General features: G+C 39.2%; 1 protein-coding gene across 3 annotated transcripts in view; it reads right to left on the bottom strand.

Annotated features, from left to right (window-relative positions):
* The window catches only part of PolQ (DNA polymerase theta), a 270,991-nt gene that overhangs the window by 166,466 nt on the left and 78,179 nt on the right, over positions 1-26,346 (bottom strand). For 2 of the 3 annotated variants that reach the window (XM_070096803.1, XM_070096804.1), the window contains exons 11-13: positions 24,212-24,376; positions 8,120-8,332; positions 1,037-1,173 (exon numbers count right to left, since the gene is read on the bottom strand). In XM_070096803.1, the coding sequence (XP_069952904.1) occupies positions 1,037-1,173; positions 8,120-8,332; positions 24,212-24,376 (515 nt within the window). The remainder of the gene's footprint in view (positions 1-1,036; positions 1,174-8,119; positions 8,333-24,211; positions 24,377-26,346) is intronic. The other variant, XM_070096805.1, reaches the window with a different exon arrangement.

Raw genomic sequence — 26,346 nt, 5'->3', positions numbered from 1 at the left:
GTTTTACACTCACTTGGCAGGACGGTAGTACCTCCCTGGGTGGTTGCTGTCTACCAATGTATATATATACTACGTATATATATGACCAAAACAGTCAAAGGGTTAATAAACAAGCACCAAACACAATGAATTAATTGTCAAATGTTTAAATGAGCACACAGGTTCACTCAAGCATAAACAAAGCCAGACTGGCTCACGACGCCTGTGTGGGGACGCGGACAGTGGGCAGATGGACAGTTCCAGTACCCGGTGGTTTGAAACACAGGGCAAGTTTGATACTTGGGACAAAACTGGTTCGAATAAACCGGTCGAAACTTGAAGCATTTGATAGTCGATACTTTTGAAATTCTGGGTTTCACTGTATACGACCAAAACAGTCAAAGGGTTAATTTGTAATTTCAAGAGGTCTTAAATCTATTATCTATACTATTTAAATTTTAAAAGACTGCTTACTACACTCAGTGGTTCAAAACTGATGTTTCTCCCATCTAAATTCATGTCTACACATATAATTCTCCATGGGGGAGAGGAAAGGAATCCTTCCTCCATAAGCCATGTGTGTTGTAAGAGGCGACTAAAATGCCAGGAGCAAGGGGCTAGTAGCCCCATTTCCTTTTATCAATTACTACATGTAAAAAGAAAAACTTCTGCTCTTCTTTTTAGGTCACCCTGCCTCAGTGGGAGACGGCCAATGTGTTGAAAAAAAAATTACAGGTGCTCCTCAACTTACGATGGGGTTATGTTCTGACAAACCCATTGTAAGTCAAAAATATCGCAAGCTGAATATCAATATGACATGCTAAATAAATAAATAACTATGTTTACTAAGTAAATAAAATAAAATTACTGTAACTAACTAAATACCAGTACTGAAAAGTAAATAAATGAATACAAGTTACAGACTTGCCGCCTTGATGCTGGAAAATTATCTCAACTCCAAGTAATTGCTTTTGCACAATTGTAAAGTAGAAATATCATATGTTGAGGAGCACCTGTATAGTATGATGATTTAATTCGAGAGAGCTTCAAGGCATACCTCTAATATAGCTCTCTTCATGCTAGATGTGAGAGAGGCATCGTGCTGGAGGCAAGAAGTGATGGGCGGAAGTGTCGAACTCATGAGTACTTGGGCTTTGCTTCTTTCTCCTTCTCGGCAAATTAAGATGCTTTCACCTGAAACAGTATTTTGTTATTTTATGCACACATTAACAATTATGGAAGTGGAGAAGAATCCTTCCTCCATAGGCCATGTGTATCGTAGGAGATGACTAAAATCTAAAATGATGGGAGTTGGGGGTTAGTAACATCTGTATAAATGACTAAATGTAAAAAGTAAAACTTTCATTTTTTCTTTTTCGGGTCACCCTGCCACGGTGGGAGGCAGCCAATGTTTTAAAAAAAGTAATAATATTTATGTTAACTTCAAAGGAATTTAGTAAATATATTCTATTATAGCAAATGTAATGTGAAAAGTACACTAGGTTTTGCAAGAGCAAAATATTGAGTACAGTACTCCCTGCAACTTCAACTCTGACATCATAAACTGATGAGACTCTATCAATTATTTTTTGGCAAGAAAGTTATCAGACTTTATTTTAAATTAAAATTTAATTACTGGGTAAAGTAATGAAAATATGAATTGAACCATTTGTAAATATAAATACTAGATTCCTAAGTAGTAGGTTGGTAAAGAGCAACCGCCCAGGGAGGTACTACTGTCATGCCAAGTGAGTGTGAAATGGAAGCCTGTAATTGTTTTACATGATGGTAGGATTGCTAGTGTCTTTTTTCTGTCTCACAAACATGTAAGATTTCAGTTACATCTTGCTACTTCTACTTACACTCTGGTCACACTACATGTGCATGTACAAGCATACAGTATGTATATACACACACACCCCTCTGGGTTTTATTCTATTTTCTTACAAGTTCTTGTTTATTTCCACTTACAGTGGAACCTCAGTATATGACCAGCTCCCTACTCAAACAAAGCTCACCACTCTACCAAACAAATACAACCTGCCAGAACTTCACTGTAAACTATTTCGTGTTTCTTCGCATTTTTTGGTGTTTTTTTAATTATTTGTATAAATAAGTCACCATGGGGCCTACAAAGATTAGTGATAACAGCCAACCAAACAGAAAATTGGTTGGGAAGAACTTGTTCAATACTCAAATGGAGCGGCACTCGAACAGCCTTCTGGAATGAATTGAGGTCACATATTGAGGTTCCACTGTATCTCCATGGGGAAGTGGAACAAAATTCTTCCTTTGTAAGCCATGCGTGTCATCAGAGGCGACTCAAATGCCAGGAGCAAGGGGCTAGTAACCCCTTCTCCTGTATATATTACTAAATTTAAAAAGAGAAACTTTCATTTTTCTATTTGGGCCACCCTGCCTTGGTGGGATACGGGCTGGTTTGTTGAAAGAAGAAATACAAGATTACACTGTCTAACATAAGCTGAACTGCAGTACTTTTCTTGCACTGAAAAATAAGAAAAGGCTTGCCTCAGCATGTGTTAAAAAAAAAAAATGGTAAGGAAAAACAAATACAGCAAAGAAAAAGCAGCATAAGTCAAGAAAGGCAAACTCTGAAAGAACAAGTTGGGAAAACACAGACCACTAAAAATGGTGCTGCTGAAGGAAAGTAGTCAGAGAAACCTACACTACAGGCCCTAGAAGAAACTGTACCATTAATAACATTACTGTATCTCAATTAAATGTGGTTTAGCTTAATTTGAACTGTTATATGAGTTCCTCATCAATGTTTATGTATATTTATTCTATATTAAACAAGAATGGAGTTCATTGGATATATAGGGCATTAGTATACCTGGTCACTGAAAAGAAGTGCCAAAATATTATAGTCGTTTAAAAAATAGGAATCAATTATTCTGTCAGCATAGTTGCTGATCCTCCTTTACATGTGTTGTATAGCTCCATGTGTTTATATAGAAGATCCTTAGGCCTAGTGACTGTATGACGTCACGGGATGCAGCATGAGTGAGTGAGACGCGCTACCTCGCCCTCACTCCACGCTTAGACATACAGCAGGCAGTAACACGGCAGGTTGGGCCTCCCTTACCACAGTCTGACAATATACAGTGTTACCATCCACAACTGTGTTTATCTTCAACCATCATATCTCCTTCCGAACCCCCACGACAAATTGGTGACAGCGGAGGGCCTGTAATTCTGACAATTACAGTGATTTCTGGAGATAAATTTCTACTGAGCCGGTCGCCATCCTGTGGCGCTAGGCCTGCCGAGAAGGGTAACGTTCGACCTACCTCAAGCCACTACCCGACCAAGCGTCTACCAGCCTCTACATTATTCACTGGTCAGTCTCTTTGTATTAGTGTTTATCTGCTTATTTGCATCACTCCCGAGGGGTTGACCCGAGTTTGCAAAGTAAGCCAAACCAGCACGACAGTCTGTGGTGGGGGAGTCAGACCAAGTCCAGTCCAGCCTAGCCTTATTCCATCCAGCCTTGCCTGCCAAGCCAGCTTTCCACCCCTGCTGTGCTCATCGTTAGAAGTTATCAAGCCATTCTTGGTGAAGGGCTAAGCCAAGCCAGCCAGCAACTAACCCAAGTGTCTTAACTCAGTACTCAAGCAAGCCACGTGGGTACAGTCTTCTTCATCGCTTTGTGCTTCAAGTTCTAGCCATTCTGTGTGCTTTATAATCCCTGTGGTGTTGTGGTATTTCGTGGGTTTGTTTTAAGCCAGTCCGGCTTAGAATATTTTTGCGCCTAGTGCGGGTGTCCCCAGTGAGGCTTACGGCGTTCACCCCATAGGCCCAGTCACCACGCGGTGTCTCGCCACCGCCCTGCCTCACCCACTCACCCAACCACTACCACTGTTTTGTACTCTTATTACGGGTTCTAGCACCATATTTTAAGGACCACATAGGGGGTCAAGAGCCAGAGTGTGTTTTTTCGTCAATAGCGCCATCGTTAAAAGCCTCCTGTGTGAGTCCATCGTCGATTTAAGCGCAAATTCGAGTGTGGAGAGAAGTCAGCGAACTCAGCCAGCCACGAGACGATAGCCACCATCCTCCACCTCCATCCTCCACCCCACTTCAGTCAACAACGTCGCTACAGCGATAATATTTTTCATAGAGACATTTGCGAGTGTTGAGACATTTTTGTGTTTCCAGTGATTTCTTAGTGACATTCAGTGACTCGATTAGACTCAGTGTTTATTATATACTGTTTGCAATATTTTTTTGCTCTTCTTAATTCAGTGTTAATTTTCGTGCATTATTTATGTCTGTTGTGTTGTGTTCTTTTTTTTTATATACTTGAAGTAAGTACCTTAGTGTTTTTTCCTTGTTGTGTGCAACATATAAGCAGTATAGAACTTGTGTTTACACTTCAGAATTACCTTGTGTTCACAGTATTGCAGTGAAGTAATTCAGTAATTTATTACCTTATATTCTGCATCACAACTCAATGCTGTCTGTTATATTTTTCTCACAGCATTTGTGTATTTTTGCCATTTTATTTTATTTTTCCCTGTGTGTTGAACATTCTTGTGTTAATTCTTTTCATTTAGCCTGTGTCTAATTTGTCTTATTTCCAGAGACAACACTGCCATTGTTTTGTGCAAGCAAGACAATTATTTTCCAATTTTTCACACCAAGTTTCATAGCAAGAAAATTCTAGTATTGTGTTTATATTGATGTGTTGTGTTCTGCATCACTGTAAGTGTTCAAACCTTTTTGTTCTGTGCTTTTGCATCTATTATTTTTTTATATTTCATTGAACAAATTCACTCTTAGTGCAATTTTTAAGTTCTTCTTTTAAAGTAAATCATTCTTTGTTTGTTCAGTCAGTGTTGCTTAAGCTGCAATTAAGAGTTAAAGTGTTCACTCAGTTCATTCCTTGATGATATATTTTTTTTTTCTTGTAAACTGTATTTTCTTGTGTGTGTAATTTTTTTATCATTGCTACATTGATTCATTTTGCAATAATTCTTGTGCAAATATTGTGTTGCCATTAAAATTTTTCTAGCAGAAATTTTATGTAGTGTGTGCAGTACTTTTGATTAGTAATTGTTACTTGCAATATTGCTCCAGTTTATTTCAGTGAAGTTTCATATGCTCTGTTCTGTGCATAATGTTTTGTTCTTTGTGTGCCAGTTTATTTTATTTTATTTTTAGTGAATTGTTTCCCAGTTTGTTTTAATTTTGCACAAGCTTTATTGAGTCCATTTTAACATTTTTGATTGATTCATCATTTATTGTTGAATTTTCCTATTGCATTGAGAGTAAAGACAACTCACTGTGCCATTAACTCATTTTAAAGTAAAGTTGAGCAAATTAGATTTGAGTAAAGTACAATTTCTCTTGATTTTTAAAGTGTTGCTTATTCAGTTGAGTATTTTCTTTTGTGAGTGTGAGTTTTCCTTGCTTACAGTGTGACTTATTTTTTTTAAATAAGTAATTTCTTCCCGTTTAAGCTTATTGTGTCATTTTCTCTATTTTTTTTTTTTTTTTTTTTGCCTTTATGTCCTTGAGTAAGTTCCCTGAGAAGATGTCCCAGTCACTTTTGAATGTTCACTTAGTGTATCATGCCAGTCAAAGTCAATATGAATCAGTCCACAGTACCAATATTCCCTTACTGACTGAAAGACAATACCTAGCCCTTAAACAATGTGTTTGTTCTCACAGATTGTATCTGAGATTTGTTAAAGTGCTGCAAAATGTGAAGTTCAGATTAAGCTCCTACAGATTCGTTCATTACTTATTAACATAGCCGAGCGGCCAGGCACTAGTAATACTGTCACTCCTGCCTGGACTCCAGCCACAATATCGTGCACGCAGGATGGTGTACAGTTACCTTGGGTTTCAGAGGAACCTCAGACAACCCTGGGTGCTGAGACTACTATCCTTGCAATGGCGACTTGTTCAAGTATTCGTTCCTTCCCAGGGGACGCTTTGAGAAGAACTTTACTTGCAAGGAGTTATGCCATCTCTTGCTGATGCCACAAGCCGTTGCAGAAAGATGTTTCTGTGGCTAGTGTACTCACTTAAGTGTTGCTGTTGTCCCTTGTGTTCCAGATGGTGATCCCATCCTAGTTGGCAGTAATTCGTGCAATGTAAGAAGTTATTTCTCGAGTAACTTTCACATGTTGTTAACATTTGTAAGTGAAGTTTCTTTATAGTTGATACCTCGTGTCACTGTGTGCGACTCAGATTGAATATCAGTATTGTTGACCGTGTTCATTTCTTTTCCCCTGTGCTTGCAGTGAGAGATAGTAGATTCGTTCTCCTTTGCTCATATTGTTTGTTATAGCGTTATTTTTTTCAACCGGGGAGAGTCATCCACTCCACCGAGTTTGTTCATTCCTCCAGTAAGAAAGAACCGATCCCTTGTGTTCTGGTGTGATTCGATTCCTGCTCCAGGAAGATCTTATTCTGACTGTGAAGCCACCAGCACCCATTAGTGACTTTGTAATGAGCCAAGAATTACTGTATCGAACAGTCGAGTTGAGTACTCCTAACAGAAGAGTTAGTAATTCCACAGTCACTAGTGAATGTAGCTGTATCTTTTGCAGATACTCGTTCAGATCGTCCATGTAGCTGTATCTTTTGTAGATACTCGTTTAGATCGTCCTCAGTCAAGGCATGTGTTAGCCATCGCAGAAGAGTTCGATCCACCCAAAGATGATAACCATTCTTCATACGTAAACCTTACCCTCGCAGAATTGGGTTTAAACGTAAACAGCCTGTATAATTAGATGTCCGAGATGAATGAAATTATCAACTGTGTGTTTTGTTATTAACTGATCAGTTTGTCAGAAATTTTTGGGTTCACGTTCCCTCCGAATTCTGAGAATTTAGCAATACTGATCTGTGTGCACCAGATTTTGCTGTTAATTACGCTCACTTTGTAAATATATATTTATTCTTCCTCAGAATCCGTAGAGTGCATGAATACAGATCGGTCGATCAATTCCATCCTATATTATACCATGATTTGTTCTTATAATTTGTAACCCATTACGTTGAAACTCATTATGTTAACATCCATTATGATACCATCCATTAGTTCTAAGTTATATATGTCTTTGTTATTGTATAGAATCAGCCCAAAACCACCTGCCTGTTCAGCCTATAGTATAGTTATGTCGAGACGACATACGTAACATGACCGAGCTGTCAAGCATAGTTGCTGATCCTCCTTTACATGTGTTGTTTGCTCCATGTGTTTATATAGAAGATCCTTAGGCTTAGTGACTGTATGACATCACGGGATGCAGCATGAGTGAGTGAGACGCGCTACCTCGCCCTCACTCCACGCTTAGACATACAGCAGGCAGTAACACGGCAGGCTGGGCCTCCCTTACCACAGTCTGACAATATACAGCATTACCATCCACAACTGTGTTTATCTTCAACCATCATATCTCCTTCCGAACCCCCACGACAATTCATCAATACTGCATCATCCACATGACTTCACTACATACCTGTGACTGGTTTCAAGGGTTACTCTACCCTCACAGATCAGCCTGAGACCAGGTGTTAACGATCACTACCTGGTCAACTAAGTTGTCAGCATAGTTGCTGAATCCCCTTACATGTGTTGTATAGATTAGCTGAGCATTATAGTATCATCCATGTGTTTATATAGAAGACCCCTTAGGCCGAGTGACTGTTTGTGTGACGTCACGGGATGCGCATATGTACGTTCGTACCTCTGCCTCCTCAGTCGGCGTTTGACATAGGCTAGGACAAGGCAGAGGCTGGGCTCCATCTCCCATCATCACAGTCTGACAATATATCATTACCATCCAACCAGTGTGTCTACCTTCAACCCTCGATATCTCCTTTTAAGAACCCCTACGATAAAGTTGTTGCTGCTAGTGACCTACATCACAATCACAGCCCAGCTGATAAGGCACATATAAGAGAGAGTAGTCCAGTTTCCTCTTGAAAACTACTACAACTCTACATCACATACACAAGTCATCAACACACTCACCCTTTGTATCAATACAACATACACAAGTCATCAACACACTTGCCCTCTGTATCAATACCACATAAACAAGTCATCAAAACACTCACCCTCTGTATCAATACAACATACACAAGTCATCAAAACACTCACCCTCTGTATCAACACCTTTACGGCCAGCTCTGCCAATCATTTGCTTGTAGGTAAGTGTATCAAGAATGGTCCCACCAAAGACAGGAGACCTGATAATAACTCTGCGAGCAGGCAAGTTGACTCCAGACGATAGAGTTGAAGTGGCAATGAGAACTCGTATTGATCCCGTACGAAAACCTCCCTCGATGATGTCACGTTCGTCAAAGGTTAGACCTGAAATTTTTTAAGAGAGAAAAGATTGTATTCACTCCTCATTAAAAGCATTAACCCTTCGACTGTCCAAACATAGATCTACGTTTTTGCGCGTAGCACTCCGATCTTGATTTTCTCCATAAGAAAGCACGTAAAAAAGTGTAGATCTACGCTTGGACAGTTTAAGGGTTAAAAGCATCACTTAAAATACAGTGGAACCTCTACTTGCGAGTTTAATCTGTTCCATGACCTTGCTCGCAACTGGATTTGCTCGTTTGCAGTCAATTTTCCTCATTTAAATTAATTGAAATGCAATTAATCCGTTTCAGTGGAACTCTGTGCTACAATAATTTTGCTAATATCAACTCCATGGCTTATTTATCTATCTCACTTCATCTAATATGACATAATAAACAATGTAAATAACATAGAAACCTGATATATATACTCTAAAATTAATAAAATATGCAATTCAGGTAGTGGTATGGGCGGTGTAGGCGGTGGACGAGAATTTGTCTGGATACCGGGCAAAATACTTCTTGAATAATTTCACTAATATCATCTATACGGCTTATTTAACTATCACAGTTCATCTAATATGACATAATAAACAATATAAATAACATAGAACCCTGATATATACTCTAGAATGAATAAAATATGTCATTATACATGTGGCAGTGGTGCCCCACGAGTGTTTGTCTGGAGACAGGACAAAATACCCCTTGAATATTTCACTACCATCAACTCTACGGCTTATTTATCTATCACAGTTCATCTAATATGAAATAATAAACAATATAAATAACACACAAACCTGATATATACTCTAGAATGAATAAAATATGCCATTATGTAACAGGTGGAGGCGGCCACAACTGCTCCCTCTTATGTTGTGGTAAACACTGCCATATAGTGATGGCCTTTTGAAGCCGTATATTATTATAATTATTATTATGTAGTACATTATTATTGTATGTATATGTATTATTATTATATGTATTATATTATTATTCTTATTGTATTATATTATTATTCATATTGTATTAAATTATTATTCTTATTGTATTGTATTATTATACGTACTATTATTATTATACATATACATATTATTATTATTATTATTATTATTATTATTATTATTATTATTATTATTATTATTATCATTATTATTATTATTACAAAATAAATAATTTGTAATTTTTATTCACACAAAAAATATAAGATTTACTGTTATGCCTTATTGCAATAATTGTATAAATAATGTCAACCTATTCACGACTGCATATTGGAATGGACAGTGATGTCATTTGTTTACTCTTGAACATACCCAAAACAATCGAACATTTCTCCTGTGTTGAGCTCAATTTCTAGGTACTTTTCGTCGTGAAAGCAATCAAAATCATATCTATTTCTGTAATATATCTTCCATTCTATCAAATGAGACCAAAAAAATGAGAATACAACCATAAAAACCATAAGAAAATACTGCAAAGGGGTAGCTAATTAAGAAATGAACTCCATTATTTATGCTTAGATTTCTTTCATTTTTGGTGTACGTTAAGAAGCATCTTTCCATCATACATTGCCCAAGTTTCAATAAGATAGTCCAACAAACAAATGAGATACAATTCCCTAGATCAAGAGCAAGAGCCCCTCACCAGTGTCAAGGAACCTGCCTTGAGGTCTGCTCACGTATGGAAACAAAAAATCGACCCATCGACTGCTCGTATTTGGAAAAACTCGCATGCGGATGCGCTCGCAAGTAGAGGTTTCACTGCATTCATATACTGTTACAAATATATCAGTATCAACATTACAGTTATATGGGAATATTATTCAAGAGGAAAGCAAGAAGATCAGGGCACAAAAAGTAGCCCAACTGCCTCCAGAACATAGGCACCAGTCTTAATTCAACATTATCTAGCAATAGGTTCAGCTAATTAAGAGGAAGGTAATTTTGGAGTAAGAAGAGAAATAAAATTACTTTGGCAATTATGAAGACAGAGACATGTTGCAGAACAAGTTTCTATTAAGACAATATTTTCCTCTGATTAGGGCATAGCATGATAGAGCTCTTCACGTAAGAACTGTTGCAATAATAGCTAGTTTTTTGTCCTCATACTTGTCAACTATATGCCATTTCATTCATCTAGTTTGCCAATGGTGCCACAGGAAAGAATGTGGGAGGGAAGTATCTGTCCTTCCAGAAAACTGTTAAATACATGTATTAGATGCGTGGAGAATGAATTCAGTAACATTTTGAAGAGTGAATTATTTGTTCAATGGGTCTCTGTGGAGAAGAAAATATAGCATACAGTCAAAATATTCAATAATAAAAGCTATTTTATATGGGAACACTTGGACATCCTAAAAATAAAAATTCCAAGAAAAATCAGTAAAATATCCCATCCACATCTATAAGTTCCACAAGAAGTCTGAGTAATCAGCCACTTAATACTTAAGAAATTAAGCTTGAAGTAAGGACACTCAAGGTCTGACTATCAATAGAGGCTACTAAAACACAGGGATATTTAATGTTAGTTATTTGCAGGTAATTCACATGCTGGAAAGAGACCAAAGTAATCTGGCTACCACATAAGAACATAAGAAAGAAGGAACACTGCAAAAGGCCTACTGACCCATGCAGAGCAGGTCCATGTCAACCCCCCAGAATAGCCCAATGACCCCCCCCCCCCCCCCCCCCCCCCGGATTAGCCCAATGACCCACCCACCCTGGATTAGCCCAATGACCCCCCCCCCCCCCGATTAGCCCAATGACCCACCCAGTCTAGCCACCTCCACTCAAGGAAGGAGCACGGCACCAGACCCAGCAGCACAAGCTAGTCAGGTCCAACTCACACCGACCCACACCAACTTATGTATTTATCCAACCTATTTTTAAAACTACATGTTTTAGCCTGAATAACTGTACTCAGAAGTTTGTTCCACTCATCCACGACTCTATTACCAAACCAGTGCTTTCCTATATCCTTCCTGAATCTGAATTTTTCCAACTTGAAACCATTGCTGCGAGTCCTGTCTTGGCTGGAAATTTTCAGCACGCTATTTACATCCCCTTTATTTATTCCTGCTTTCCATTTATACACCTCGATCATATCCCCCCTAATTCTACGCCTTTCGAAAGAGTGCAGATTCAGGGCCCTCAGTCTATCCTCATAGGGAAGATTTCTGATACATGGGACCATCTTTGTCATTCTCCTCTGTATGTTTTCCAGAGCATTTATATCCATTCTGTAATACGGTGACCAGAACTGAGCAGCATAGTCTAAATGAGGCCTAACCAAGGATATATAGAGTTGAAGAACAACCTGAGGACTTCTATTATTTATACTTCTAGATATAAAGCCAAGAATTCTGTTAGCTTTACTGCAAACACTTATGCACTGTTGTCTTGGTTTTAGATTACTGCTAACCAGAACTCCTAAATCCTTTTCGCAATCAGTAGTATTAAGATCTACATTATTTAGTTTATGTGTGGCATGGTTATTTACCTGTTCAACATTTAGAACTTTGCATTTGTCAATATTAAACTGCATCTGCCACTTCTCCAACCATTGCATCAGTCTATTCAAATCATCCTGAAGTGCTTTAGTGTCATTATTAGAATGAATTGGATGGCCTATTTTGGTGTCATCAGCAAATTTGCTTATGTCACTATTTATTCCCTCATCTATGTTTTTTTTTTTTTTTTTTCAACAAGTCGGCCGTCTCCCACCGAGGCAGGGTGACCCAAAAAAAGAAAGAAAATCCCCAAAAAGAAAATACTTCCATCATCATTCAACACTTTCACCTCACTCACACATAATCACTGTTTTTGCAGAGGTGCTCAGAGCACAACAGTTTAGAAGCATATATGTATAAAGATACACAACATATCCCTCCAAACTGCTAATATCCCGAAACCCCTCCTTTAGAGTGCAGGCATTGTACTTCCCATTTCCAGGACTCAAGTCCGGCTTTATAAAAATAACCGGTTTCCCTGAATCCCTTCACTAAATATTACCCTGCTCACACTCCAGCAGATCGTCAGGTCCCAAATATCATTCGTTTCCATTCACTCCTATCGAACACGCTCCTGCACGCCTGCTGGAAGTCCAAGCCCCTCGCCCACAAAACCTCCCTTACCCCTTCCTTCCAACCTTTTCGAGGACAACCCCTACCCCGTCTTCCTTCTCCTACCGATTTAAATGCTCTCCATGTCATTCTACTTTGATCCATTCTCTCTAAATGACCAAACCACCTCAACAACCCCTCTTCAGCACTCTCACTAATACTTTTATTAACTCCACACCTTCTCCTAATTTCCACACTCCGAATTTTCTGCATAATATTTACACCACACATTGCCCTTAGACAGGACATCTCCACTGCCTCCAACCGTCTCCTCGCTGCTGCATTCACAACCCAAGCTTCACACCCATATAAGAGTGTTGGTACTACTATACTTTCATACATTCCCTTCTTTGCCTCCATAGATAATGTTTTTTGACTCCACATATACCTCAATGCTACCTCAAGTCCTAATGGAGGGGGATTCCCCTTCTAAACATTAAAAACTTCGACACTCTCCCCTCCTCCCATCCTATCAATCATCACCAGATCTTCATTAGAGGTAAGTGTCAATTATTCTATTGTGATTATTCTACTGTTATTATTGTTATTGTAATTATTATATTGCATTAAACTTAATATATCATGTGGTAAACATTTTTTTTTTCATACTTTTGGGTGTTTTTCACAGATTAATTTGATTTCCATTATTTCTTATGGGGAAAATTGATTCGCCTTCCGATAATTTTGGTTTACGATGAGCTCTCAGGAACGGATTAATATCGTGAACCGGGGGTCCACTGTACTTGCAAAATCTGCCACATTGCTCCCCTATCCACTCTATCATATGCCTTTTCTAAATCCATAAATGCAATAAAAACTTCCCTACCCTTATCTAAATACTGTTCACATATATGCTTCAATGTAAACACTTGATCTACACATCCCCTACCTACTCTGAAACCTCCTTGATCATCCGCAATCCTACATTCTGTCTTACCTCTAATTCTTTCAATTATAACCCTACCGTACACTTTTCCTGGTATACTCAGTAAACTTATTCCTCTATAAATTTTACAATCTCTTTTGTCCCCCTTCCCTTTATATAAAGGGACTATACATGCTCTCTGCCAATCCCTAGGTACTTTCCCCTCTTTCATACATGTATTAAACAAATGTACCAACCACTCCAACACTATATCCCCCCCTGCTTTTAACATTTCTGTCATGATCCCATCAGTTCCAGCTGCTTTACCTCCTTTCATTCTACGTAATGCCTCACGTACCTCCCCCACACTTACATTCTGCTCTTCTTCACTACTAAAAGATGGTATACCTCCCTGGCCAGTGCATGAAATTACCGCCTTCCTTTCTTCCTCAACATTTAAAAGTTCCTCAAAATATTCTCGCCATCTACCTAATACCTCCATCTCCCCATCTACTAACTCCCCTACTCTGTTTTTAACTGACAAATCCATACGTTCCCTAGGCTTTCTTAACTTGTTTAACTTACTCCAAAATTTTTTCTTATTTTCATTAAAATTTCTTGACAGTGCCTCTCCCACTCTATCATCTGCTCTCCTTTTGCACTCTCTCACCACTCTCTTCACCTTTCTTTTACTCTCCATATACTCTGCTCTTCTTATAACACTTCTGCTTTGTAAAAACCTCTCATAAGCAATCGTAAGAAGCGGCTAACATGCTGGGAGCAAGGGGCTAGTAACCCCTTTTCCGGTATACATTACTTAAGTTTAAAAGAGAAACTTTAGTTTTTCTTTTTGGGCCACCCTGCTTCAGTGGGATACAGCCAGTTTATTGAAAGAAGAAGAACTTTTCAATAGTGAATTACTTTTTTTTTTAACGCTCAGGCTGTCTCCCACCAAGGCAGAGTCACCCAATAAAGAAGAAAGCACTTCACTGTCACTCATTCAATCACTGTCTTGCAATAAGGGTGCTGACATCATAATTCAGAAGACCCTTCAAACTGCAATATCCCCACTCCTCCTCCAGAGTACAGGCACTGTACTTTCCACCTCCAGGACTCAAGTCTGGCTAACTGGTTTCTCTGAACTCCTTCATAAATGTTACCTTGCTCACACCCCAAGAGCACATCATATCATAAAATCCACTTGGTTCCACTCACTCTTAACATGCTCACACAAGCCTGTTGGATGTCCATGCCCACAACACTCAAAAACCTCCTATACACCCCCCTCCCAACCTCATCCAGAATGACCCCTGCCCCTCTGTCCCTTCACCCCAGATTTATATGCCCTTCTAGTCATCAAATTTTTCTCCATCCTCTCTAAATGTCTAAACCACCTCAACAACCCCTCCTCACTTCTTCCTAATCTCCAAACTCCAAATTCTCTTCATAATATTCACACCACACATTGCCTTCAAACACAAGACCTCTACTGCCTCCAGCTTCCTCCTCACTGCAACATTCAAAGCCCATGCTTCACATCCATACAAGTGTTTGTATCATTAACTCTGGCACATTTCCCTTTCTGTCTCTATGGATAAAATTCTTTGTCTCCATAGAAGTCTCAATGCATTATCCACCTTTTTCCCTTTATCAATTTTATGGTTCGCCTAGTCTCTCTTAGAACCATCTGCTAACATCCACTCCCAAATATTTGAACACATTTATTTCCTCCATGCTCCCTCTCTCTAATCTCATAACCAATCTCTCATTGCCTATAGCTTTGATCTTTCTTATATTTACTTTTAGTTTCCTTCTTTCACATATCCTCCCAAATTCATTTACCAAAATTTGAAACTTCTTTTCCAAATCTTCCAAAAGAACTGTGCCATCGACAAAAGGCGACGGTGATAATTCCCACCCCATACCAGATTTCCTATCTTTTAATCCCACACCTCTCCCTAAAACCTTGGTGTTCACTTCTTTTACAATCCGGTCTATGAATATGTTAACCATAGAGACATCACACATCTCTGTCTAAGGCATGCTTTTACTAGGAAATGATCTTCTATCTCCTACATACCCTAACCTGCACCTTCCTATCCACATAAAAGCTCTTTACTGCTTTAAGTAACCTACCACTTATTCCATACATTTTCAACATCTGCCACACTGCTCCTCTACCCACCTTATCATATGTCTTTCTTAAATCTATAAATTCAATGAAAAGTTGATTACCTTTATTCCCCTATAATTCTTAGTCTCTTTTATCACCTTTTCCCTTATACAAAGGAACTATGTATGCTCTCTACCAATCTCTAAGTACCTTCCCACCTTTCATGCATTTATTAAGGAAATGCACCAACCACTCCAAAGCTATACCCATGCCTGTTTTTAATTTTTCTGTCTAAATACCATCTATCCCAGATGCTTTATCCCTTTCATTTTACCCACACCCTCACACACTCACTTCTAGCTCTTTCTCACTCCTGAAAGGCATTATACTTCCCTGGCCAGTATAGAAAATCACTGCCTCTCTCTCTTCATCAACATTCAATAATTCTTCAAAATCTTCTCTCTATTTTCCCAGTACCTCCACTCCCCCATCTAATGGCTCCCCTCTTTTGTTTTTAACTGTTAAATTTATTTGTTCCCTAGGTTTTCTTAACCTATGGCTCTCACTCCAAAACTTTTTTTCTTGTCAGGAAAATTTGTTGATAAAACCTCTCCCACTCTCTCATTCTGTTTTCCCACACTTCTCTTTAACCTCTCTTTCACTCTCCATACACTCCTCCCTCCAAGTATCACTTTTATACTATTAAAACCTTTCATATCCCAACTTTTCTCCCTTACACCCTCTTTACCTAATCATTGCATCAATCGCTCTCCCTTCTTACACTCACCCTCCTTAACCCACAAACATCTGCTGCATTCTTAAATCTATTCCATACCTTCTCTACCCTCTCTTCAGTCCCTGTACTCTCTCTAGCCCACTTTTCTCCCAGTAGTTGCTTATATCTTATCCTAACTATCTCTTCCTCTATCTTTTAAATCTTCACCTCTCTCTTACCTATCAATGACATTCTTCTTGTGCCCCATCTACCTCTTACTCTCACTGTAGCTACCACTAAATAATGATCTGATATATCTCTCACCTCTCTAAAAACATGTTCACCTGAAAGTCTACCCATCAACTTTTTATCTACTAATATGCAGTCCAACAAACTGCTCTTATCACATACTTTATCGTACCTCATACACTTATCCTTTTTTTTTTCTTACAATATGTATTACCTATTGCCAAACTTCTTTGCATACATACCTAGATTAAAGGCTCCCCATTATCCTTTACCCTGGCACTCCAAACTTACCTACTGCATCCTCTACAACAGTTGCTACCACTTAAGCATTTAGGCCCCCTACCATAATTTGGTGCAAAACTTCCTAAACCCTCACTTAACATATCCCCAAATCTCTCTTTCTTCTACACTCCTCTCTTCCCTGGGTGCATCCAATTCTTACTTTAATTCACATAATTCTTAAATTTATACACTTATACAGTGGACCCCCGTCTTATGAATGCATCGCATTACGTTAAATCCACCATACGAAGCATTTGAGCGCAAAAATTTTGCCTCGCCTCACAGTAAAAAACTCGCCTCACATGATTCATCTGGAACGCGTCCCACACGTGGCCTCAGCTGCCCCGTGCATGCCAGTGTTTACAAGCCAGCCAGTGTGGTCACATCTAAGTATACATTCGGTACATTTCATATTATCAAAGTGTTTTTAGTGCTTGTAGCTGCAAAATAATTCAGGTAGTAGGTTGGTAGAGAGCAGCCGCCCAGGGAGGTACTACCGTCCTGCCAAGTGAGTGTAAAACAGAAGCCTGTATTTGTTTTACATGATGGTAGGATTGCTGATGTCTTTTGTCTGTCTCTTAAACATGCAAGATTACAGATATGTCTTGCTGCTTCTACTTACACTTAGGTCACACTACACATACATGTACAAGCATATATATACACACACCCCTCTGGGTTTTCTTCTATTTTCTTTATAGTTCTTGTTCATTTCCTCTTACCTCCATGGGGAAGTGGAACAGAATTCTTCCTCCGTAAGCCACGCGTGTCGTAAGAGGCAACTAAAATTCCAGGAGCAAGGGGCTAGTAACCCCTTCTCCTGTATATATTACTAAATGTAAAAGGAGAGGCTTTCGTTTTTCCTTTTGGGCCACCCTGCCTCGGTGCGATACGCCCGGTGTGTTGAAAGAAGAAGAAAGCTGCAAAATAAGTCACCATGGACCCCAAGAAAGCTTCAAAGCCAACCCTGTGGTAAAAAGGGTGAAAAATACTATGGAAATGAAGAAAGAGATAATAGCTAAGTACGAAAGTGGAGTGCGTGTCTCCAAGCTGGCCAGGTTGTATACTAAACCCCAATCAACCATCGCTACTATCTTGGCCAACAAAACGGCAATCAAGGAAGCTGTTCTTGCAAAAGGTGCAAGTTTGTTTTCGAAACAGAGATCGCATGTGATAGAAGATGTTGAGAGACTGTTATTGGTGTGGATAAACGAAAAACAGATAGCAGGAGATACCATCTCTCAAGCAATCATATGTGAAAAGGCTAGGAAGTTGCATGACGATTTAATTAGAAAAATGCCTGCAACTAGTGGTGATGTGAGTGAATTTAAGGCCAGCAAAGGTTGGTTTAAGAGATTTAAGAATCGTAGTGGCATACATAGTGTGATAAGGCATGGTGAGACTCCAGTTCGGACCAAAAAGTGGCTGAAAAATATGTGAAGGAATTCAAGGAGTACATAGACAGTGAAGAACTGAAACCTGAGCAAGTGTTTAATTGCGACGAAACAGGCCTGTTTTGGAAGAAAATGCCAAGCAGGATCTACATTACTCAGGAGGAAAAGGCACTCCCAGGACATAAGCCTATGAAAGACAGGCTTACTCTTCTGATGTGTGTTAATGCTAGTAGTGATTGCAAAGTGAAGCCTTTATTGGTGTATCACTCTGAAACTCCCAGAGCGTTCAGGCAAAACAATGTCCTCAAGGCTAATTTCTGTGTGCTGTGAAGGGCAAACACTAAGGCATGGGTCACAAGGGACTTTTTCTATGACTGGTTACACCATGCGTTTGCCGCCAATGTGAAAAATTACCTAATGGAAAAGAATTGAAATTTCTCATCGTTGAACTTCATATTTTCTGCAGCCCATTGAAAGATTTGGTTGATGTCTGCCTGGAGCCTTGCAGTGTCTGCAGTGGAAGACACTGTCATGCAGATTAGGGTGTCATCTGCAAAGGAAGACACCTTAAGTGCCTCCTGGTATTAGACAATGCTCCTGGTCATCCTTCAGACTTAGCAGAGAGACTTTCTGGGAACATGAGCTTCATTAACCCTTTGACTGTCGCGGCCGTATATATACGTCTTACGAGGTACCGTGTTTGACGTATATATACTCATAAATTCTAGCGGCTTCAAATCAAGCAAGAGAAAGCTGGTAGGCCCACATGTGAGAGAATGGGTCTGTGTGATCAGTGTGCACCATATAAAAAAAATCCTGGAGCACGCAGTGCATAATGAGAAAAAAAAAAACTCCGACCGATTTTTTTAATTAAAATGCCGACTTAGTGGTCTATTTTCATATAGTATTTATGGTTGTATTCTCGTTTTCTTGGTCTCATTTGATAGAATGGAAAACATATTATAGAAATAGAGGTGATTTTGATTGATTTTACTATAAAAAGAACCTAGAAATGGAGCTCAAAGTAGGGGAAATGTTTGATTTTTGCCAATGTTCAAAAGTAAACAAATGATGCCATTGTCCAATAAATGTCCAACTAGCCATTCTAATATGCAGTCATGAATGGGTTGATGTTATTTATACAATTATTACAGTATTGCAGTAGTCTGCATAATAGTAAGTCTTCTATTTTTTGTTTGAATAAAAATTCAAAATAGAAAGCAAGAGTAATATCAGAGGGGCCTGGAGACATGACTGATGAGCAAAGAAAATGTTATTTTAGAGCCAGGAATGTCTGCATTGTTCATTCTGGACCTTATTTTGAAATTGTCATATTTTTTTAGTTTTCGTGAAATTGGCCAAATTGCAAATTTCTGACCACATTATTAGGTAGTTGAAATCGGTAAATGGGCAGTTTCTTGTACTCAATCAATAGACAAAATGGAGTTTTAAAGAAATAGCTATGAGTTTGGGCGACTGGAACAATGGAATTAGCCTAAAATAGGGCTCAAAGTGGGCGAAATCGCCGATTTGTAAACAGCGCCGAGGTTGCTAACTTCGCGAGAGCATAATTTCGTCAGTTTTCCATGAAATTTCCTTTTTTTGGTGTCATTACAATCGGGAAAAGATTCTCTATCATTTCATAAGAAAAAATAATTTTTTTTTTTTTTAAATTTTGCGACACCAGGAGACACCTCAGGATTGGGGGTTGCGACAGTCAAAGGGTTAAGGTCAAGTTTTTGCCTCCTAATGCCACTCCTCTCCTGCAGCCCATGGACCAGCAGGTCATTTCAAACTTCAAAAAACTCTACACAAAAGCTATGTTTCAAAAGTGCTTTGAAGTGACCTCATACACTCGATTGACTCTAAGAGAGTTTTGGAAAGATCACTTTAGCATCCTCAGTTGCATAAACCTTATAGGTAAGGCTTGGGAGGGAGTGACTAAGAGGACCTTAAACTCTGCTTGGAAGAAACTGTGGCCACAATGTGTAGAAGAAAGGGATTTTGAAGGGTTTGAGGCTAACCCTGAGAAGCGTATGCCAGTTGAGGAATCCATTGTGGCATTGGGGAAGTCCTTGGGGTTGGAGGTTAGTGGGGAGGATGTGGAGGAGGACAATGAAGAACTAACCACTGAAGAGCTGCAAGATCATCTTCAACAGCAAGAGGCCAGACCTGAGGAAACTACTTCAAAGGAGGGGATAGAGAAATTGAGGAAGTTGCCTACTTCAAAGATTAAGGAAATGTGTGCAAAGTGGGTTGAACTGCAAACCTTTGTGGATGAAAATCACCCTGACACAGCTACTGCAAGCTGTGTTGGCAACCTGTACAATGACAATGTTATGGCCCATTTTAGGAGTCTTAAAGGAACAGGAGGTACAGAGCTCTATGGACAGATTTGTTGTGCGACAGAGGTCCACTGACTCTCAAGCTGGTCCTAGTGACATTAAAAGAAGAAGGAAAGTAACCCTGGAAAAGGACTTGCTACCTCAAGTCCTAATGGAAGGGGATTCCCCTTCTAAACAATAACAACTTCCACACTCTCCCTCCTCCCATCCCATCAATCATCACCAGATCTTCAATAAAGGTAAGTGTCATGTATTCTATTCTTAGTAGAGTAGTAATTGTGCATGTCTTCTTCAGTTTGTGTGTATTAAAATTAATATTTCATGTGGTAAAATTTTTTTTTTCATACTTTGCGGTGTCAGGAACGGATTAATTTGATTTCCATTATTTCTTATGGGGAAAACTAATTCGCCTTACGATAATTTCGGCTTACGATGAGCTCTCAGAAATGGATTAATATCGTAAGGCGGGGGTCCTCTGCATTTTCTCCTCTCTTTACATAATTGATCATTTACTATTACTTCTCTCAGATACACCTGACTTAAGTCCACTTACACCACCCCACTACAATTCTTCTACCCCCCTTTAGTTTCATTTTGCTTGGAGCTAAGATAGCTAACCTGTTTTTATTTGCAACATTTGCAATCAATCCTTTCTTCACATCCAAACAATGCACATTTAAAATTTTCTCCCTTGTCTTTTTAGTAATTTATACTGAAGAGGTTACCATTCTTTTACTCCTGGAATTTTAGTTAACTTTTATGACAAGTATGGGTTACAGTGGAAGAATTTTCACCCACTTTCTCGAAATATAAACACTTAAGCAGTATAATGCAAACTTTATCGACAATGTTTTGCCCACACAGTGGGCTTTATCAAGTCACAAACAGAGATCTACCTGGGTAAAAGGTACGTGAGTATTTATAGGATGGAGTCAGGTGAAGAAAGCTGGGTCAGGTGGAGAATGCTGCATGTGACAATCTTCCAAGTAGGGTGATAGAGTCTAGAACCTGGGGTAGCTTTAAAAAGAGATTGGATAAATATACGAGTAGACAATAGAGCGAAAAACTAATGCCAAAGACCTGGGAGTGATCATGTCAGAGGATCTCACCTTCAAGGACCATAATATTGTATCAATCGCATCTGCTAGAAAAATGACAGGATGGATAAAGAGAACTTTCAAAACTAGGGATGCCAAGCCCATGATGACACTCTTCAGGTTGCTTGTTCTATCTAGGCTGGAATATAGAGAATACAGAGAACCTTCACAGCATGCATAAAGGAGATAAAACACCTCAATTACTGGGAGCACTTAAAGTTCCTGAACCTGTACTCCCTGGAACTCAGGCGGGAGAGATACATGATTATATACAATTGGAAAATCCTAGAGGGACTAGTACCAAACTTGCACACGAAAATCACTCTCTCCGAAAGCAAAAGACTAGGCAGACGATGCAACATCCCCCCAATGAAAAGCAGGGGTGTCACTAGCATGCTAAGAGACAACACAATAAGTGTCAGGGGCCCAAGACTGTTCAACTGCCTCCCAGCATACATAAGGGGGATTACCAATAGACCCCTGGCTGTCTTCAAGCAGGAACTGGACAGGCACCTAAAGTCGGTACCCCTGACCAGCCGGGCTGTGGCTCGTACGCTAGATTGCGTGCAGCCAGCAGTAACAGCCTGGTTGATCAGGCCCTGTTCCACCATGAGGCCTGGTCACAGACCGGGCCGCGGGGGCGTTGACCCCCGGAACTCTCTCCCGGTAAACTCCAGGTAAAAGTTTCTGCAGTGTTCCTCCATTCTTATGTTCTTATGTGGGATAGTGATGAAGAAGTTTCTTGGCAAGGGGTTCAGCTATGTTATAGAAGCCGCTGTTTTGGTTGAAGTTGTTGGATATACAGATAAGTGATGATTCCAGGATTCTTCAGCATTGAGTGTTGTCTTCTCTGGCGATAAGTCTTGTTCTTCAACTGAACCACTTGCCAAGAAACTTCTTCATTGCTATCCCACATAAGAATGGAGGAACACTGCAGAAGGTCTACTCATATACTTATCCAATCTCTTTTTAAAGCTACCCAAGGTTCTAGACTCCATCGACCTACTTGGAAGATTGTCACATGCAGTATTCTCCACCTGACCCAGCATTCTCCACCTGACCCAGCATTCTCCACCTGACTCCATCCTATAAATACTCACGTACCTTTTACCAAGGTAGATCTGTTTGTGACATGATAAAGCCCACTGTGTGGGTGAAACGTTGTCAATAAAGGTTCACATTATACTGCTTTAGTGTTTATATTTCCAATGAGTCGGTATTTTATACCATTTATTTCCACCCACTTTCTCACGGAGATGAAAGGAAACACTATAGGAAAAAGAACTATTAAGAGATTAAAAGAAGCCTCAGATGACTAATTAAACATATACATGTACATGCACAATTGAATGTGTAGTATGAACTAGATGTAAGTACATGTAACAAGATGTGTCTGTTATCTTATGTGTTTATGAGACAGAAAGAAATACAGCCAGCAATCCTGTCATTGTGCAAAACAAATACAAGTTTTTGTTTCACATTCATTTGGCAGGACAGTAGTACGTCCCTGAATGGTTGCAGTCTACTAGCTTACTAACTTAACCCTTTCAGCATTGAGACTCCTGATCTCAAACTTGCTTTCAGCATTGAGACCCCTGCTCTCAAACTTGCTTTCCATGTCGAGACCCCTGCTTTCAAATTTGCTTTTAGTGTCAAGACCCCTGCTCCCAAACTTGCTTTCAGGGTTGAAAAATAAAACACCTTATGAAATGATAGAGAATCTTTCTTTCAAAGGTAATGAAACTAAAAGTAAAAAATTTGATGGAAAACTTACGGAATTATGCTCTTGCAAAATTAGAGGTCTCGGTAATATTTACGCATTGGCAATTTCACCTGCATTGCGCTCTATTTTTGGCCAATTCCATTGTTTCAGCCCACCAGACTCATAACTATTTTGCTAGTATTCCTTCTATTCTATCGAATGAGTACAAGAAACCACCTGTTTACCTATTTCAACTATCCAATAAAGTGATCAGAAATCAGTAATTTGGCCAGTTTCATACAAAATTCAACAACTGCCAATTTAAAAACAGGGTAAGGAATAAACAATGTAGACATTCCTGGCACTAAATAAAAAGTTCCTCTGTTCCTTAGTCACATTTCCAGGCCCCTCTTATATTACACAGCTTTTCATTTTGAATTCTTATTCATACACAAAAAAATAGAAGATTTACTGTGACTGGCCATTCGGACATTTGTATACTCTGGAATATCAGCAAAAATTTAACATTTCTGCTACTTCGAGCTCAATTTCAAGGTACTTTCTGTCCTGAAACTAATCAAAATCATCTCTATTTCAGTAATATATCTTCCATTCTATCAATAAGATGAAGAAACCAAGAATACAGCCATAAGAACCAAAAACACAGTCGCAGTTCCTTTTTCTTATTATGCAATGCTGCAGGATTTTTTTGTGGTGCACACTTACTGCATAGACCCATTCTCTCATGTCTAGGCCCAAATTTACTGCTTACGGCTTATCTGAGTGAGCTGAGCTCTTGGCGTCATACTGCAGGACTGACATTGGCTTCAAAGCCAATGGGACCGTCACTGAAAGGGTTAAATTTGTATCTGTGGAAAAGCAAAAACCTACATTATTTTTTTATCATGAAACTTGAATGAATCATATGGGATGACCTGGGTGTCCTGAAAAATGGAATTCCATCACAAACCAAAGTTAACATCCTTGGTATATAAACTCACCTGCATGATGGAAAGCTGCTCCAAAAGAAATAGACCGAGATAAGACATCATCCAGTCCAACAGGGCATTTATGGAGAGCATTTATTACCCTCCTTATGCCCTCTGAGTCTAAGGAATCTCTCAGCTTTCTGCCTAGCTCAGGTGGATATTGACTGTCTGCCTTTCCTGGTGATTAATAAATATGTGAGTTTGTGTAAGTATAATTGATGGAGAATCAATGTAATAAAAATTGAGAAGGCATATACAAAGCTGAAAGAAAATCTGACAATGTAACAAATTTTTAATCCCCTCTACTCTTATATTTCTTTAAGAAAAGTATACTAGTAGTCTGCCAAGTGGGTGAACAAACTCATTTAGACTAAAGAAAAAAAATTACCAGTGCAAAAAACAAAAACAAAAACAAAAAAAAAAACATAAGAACATAAGAAAGAAGGAACACTACAGTAGACCTACTGGCCTATGCGAGGCAGGTCCAATTCTCTTACCGGTTTAAGTCTATGCCTTAATCTAGTCAGGTCAGATCATGTTCACTCAAGGAAGGAGCACGGCATCTGACCTAGTAGCACAAGCTAGTCATATCAAACTCACACCCACCCACACCCACTCATGTACAGTGGAACCTCTACTTACGAGTTTAATCCATTCTGTGACCTTGCTCGCATCTGGATTTGCTCGTTTGCAGGGTCAATTTTCCTCATTTAAATTAACTGAAATAGAATTAATCCGCTCCCGTGGAATTCCTGGCACGACAAAATACTTCAATAATTTCTCTAATATCAACTCTACGGCTTATTTATCAAAATTCATCTAATATGATATAAACAATATTAATAACATAGAAACATGAACATAATATATACACTAGAATGGATGAAATATTATGTATGTGAGTAGTGTTAGTGGAGGTGGCACAACGGCCTTTGTTGTTGTTGTTGTTGTTGTTGTTGTTGTTGTTGTTGGGGTGTAAAGGGCCACCACGGCAGCCATTCCTACATACCTTCCCATGCTTTTATTATAACAGAAAATGGAGTGTTTGTAAGGCAAACTTCATTAGATCACTACGTACATAGTTTCATAAGGAAAACAATAATAATAATAATAATAATTTTTTATAATTATTTTATTATCACACTGGCCGATTCCCACCAAGGCAGGGTGGCCCGAAAAAGAAAAACTTTCACCATCATTCACTCCATCACTGTCTTGCCAGAAGGGTGCTTTACACTACAGTTTTTAAACTGCAACATTAACACCCCTCCCTTCAAAGTGCAGGCACTGTACTTCCCATCTCCAGGACTCAAGTCCGGCCTGCCGGTTTCCCTGAACCCCTTCATAAATGTTACTTTGCTCACACTCCAACAGCACGTCAAGTATTAAAAACCATTTGTCTCCATTCACTCCTATCAAACACGCTCACGCATGCCTGCTGGAAGTCCAAGCCCCTCGCACACAAAACCTCCTTTACCCCCTCCCTCCAACCTTTCCTAGGCCGACCCCTACCCCGCCTTCCTAATAATAATAATAACAACAATAATAATAATAATAATAATAATAATAATAATAATAATAATAATAATAATAATAATAATGTAAAGAAATTATGTAGTAATACAGCATTTACCTTGGAGATGGAGAAGAGATGCTGGGCACATCGGCGTATGCTAAATTATGCACAGTACGTACATACATATTATTATTATTATACAGTGGAATCCCGAGTTTCAGCCACCCTGAGTATCAGCCGCTTTGAGTTTCAAATGCTTTTTTCGGATAAATTTTGTCCCAAGTTTTGGCCTGTGCCCCGTGTTTCAGCCGGCATACCAGACCTGTCCACCTGCCTGTGCCTGGCGCCTGCCTGCACAGGAGTCATGAGCCAGTCTAGCTTTGTTTATCCTTGAGTGAACATTACTCTGCACGCTCATCCAAACATTTCACAATAAATTCGTTGTGTTTAGTGCTTGTTTATTGATTGTGACTGTGAAATAAGCCACCATGGGCCCAAAGAAACTTCATAGTGGGAACCCTTTGGTAAAGAAAGTGAGAAACGCCATAGAAGTGAAGAAAGAAATTGTACAAAAATATGAGGCAGTTAGCCACAGTGGTTGAAGCAGTGGTTGAGGCAGTGGTTGAGGCAG

The sequence above is a fragment of the Cherax quadricarinatus genome, chromosome 55 (assembly GCF_038502225.1).
Source record: "Cherax quadricarinatus isolate ZL_2023a chromosome 55, ASM3850222v1, whole genome shotgun sequence".
Taxonomy (NCBI): Eukaryota; Metazoa; Arthropoda; class Malacostraca; order Decapoda; family Parastacidae; genus Cherax; species Cherax quadricarinatus.
Note: the sequence above shows the minus strand (reverse complement) of the source record. Positions and strands in the feature narration are given on the sequence as shown.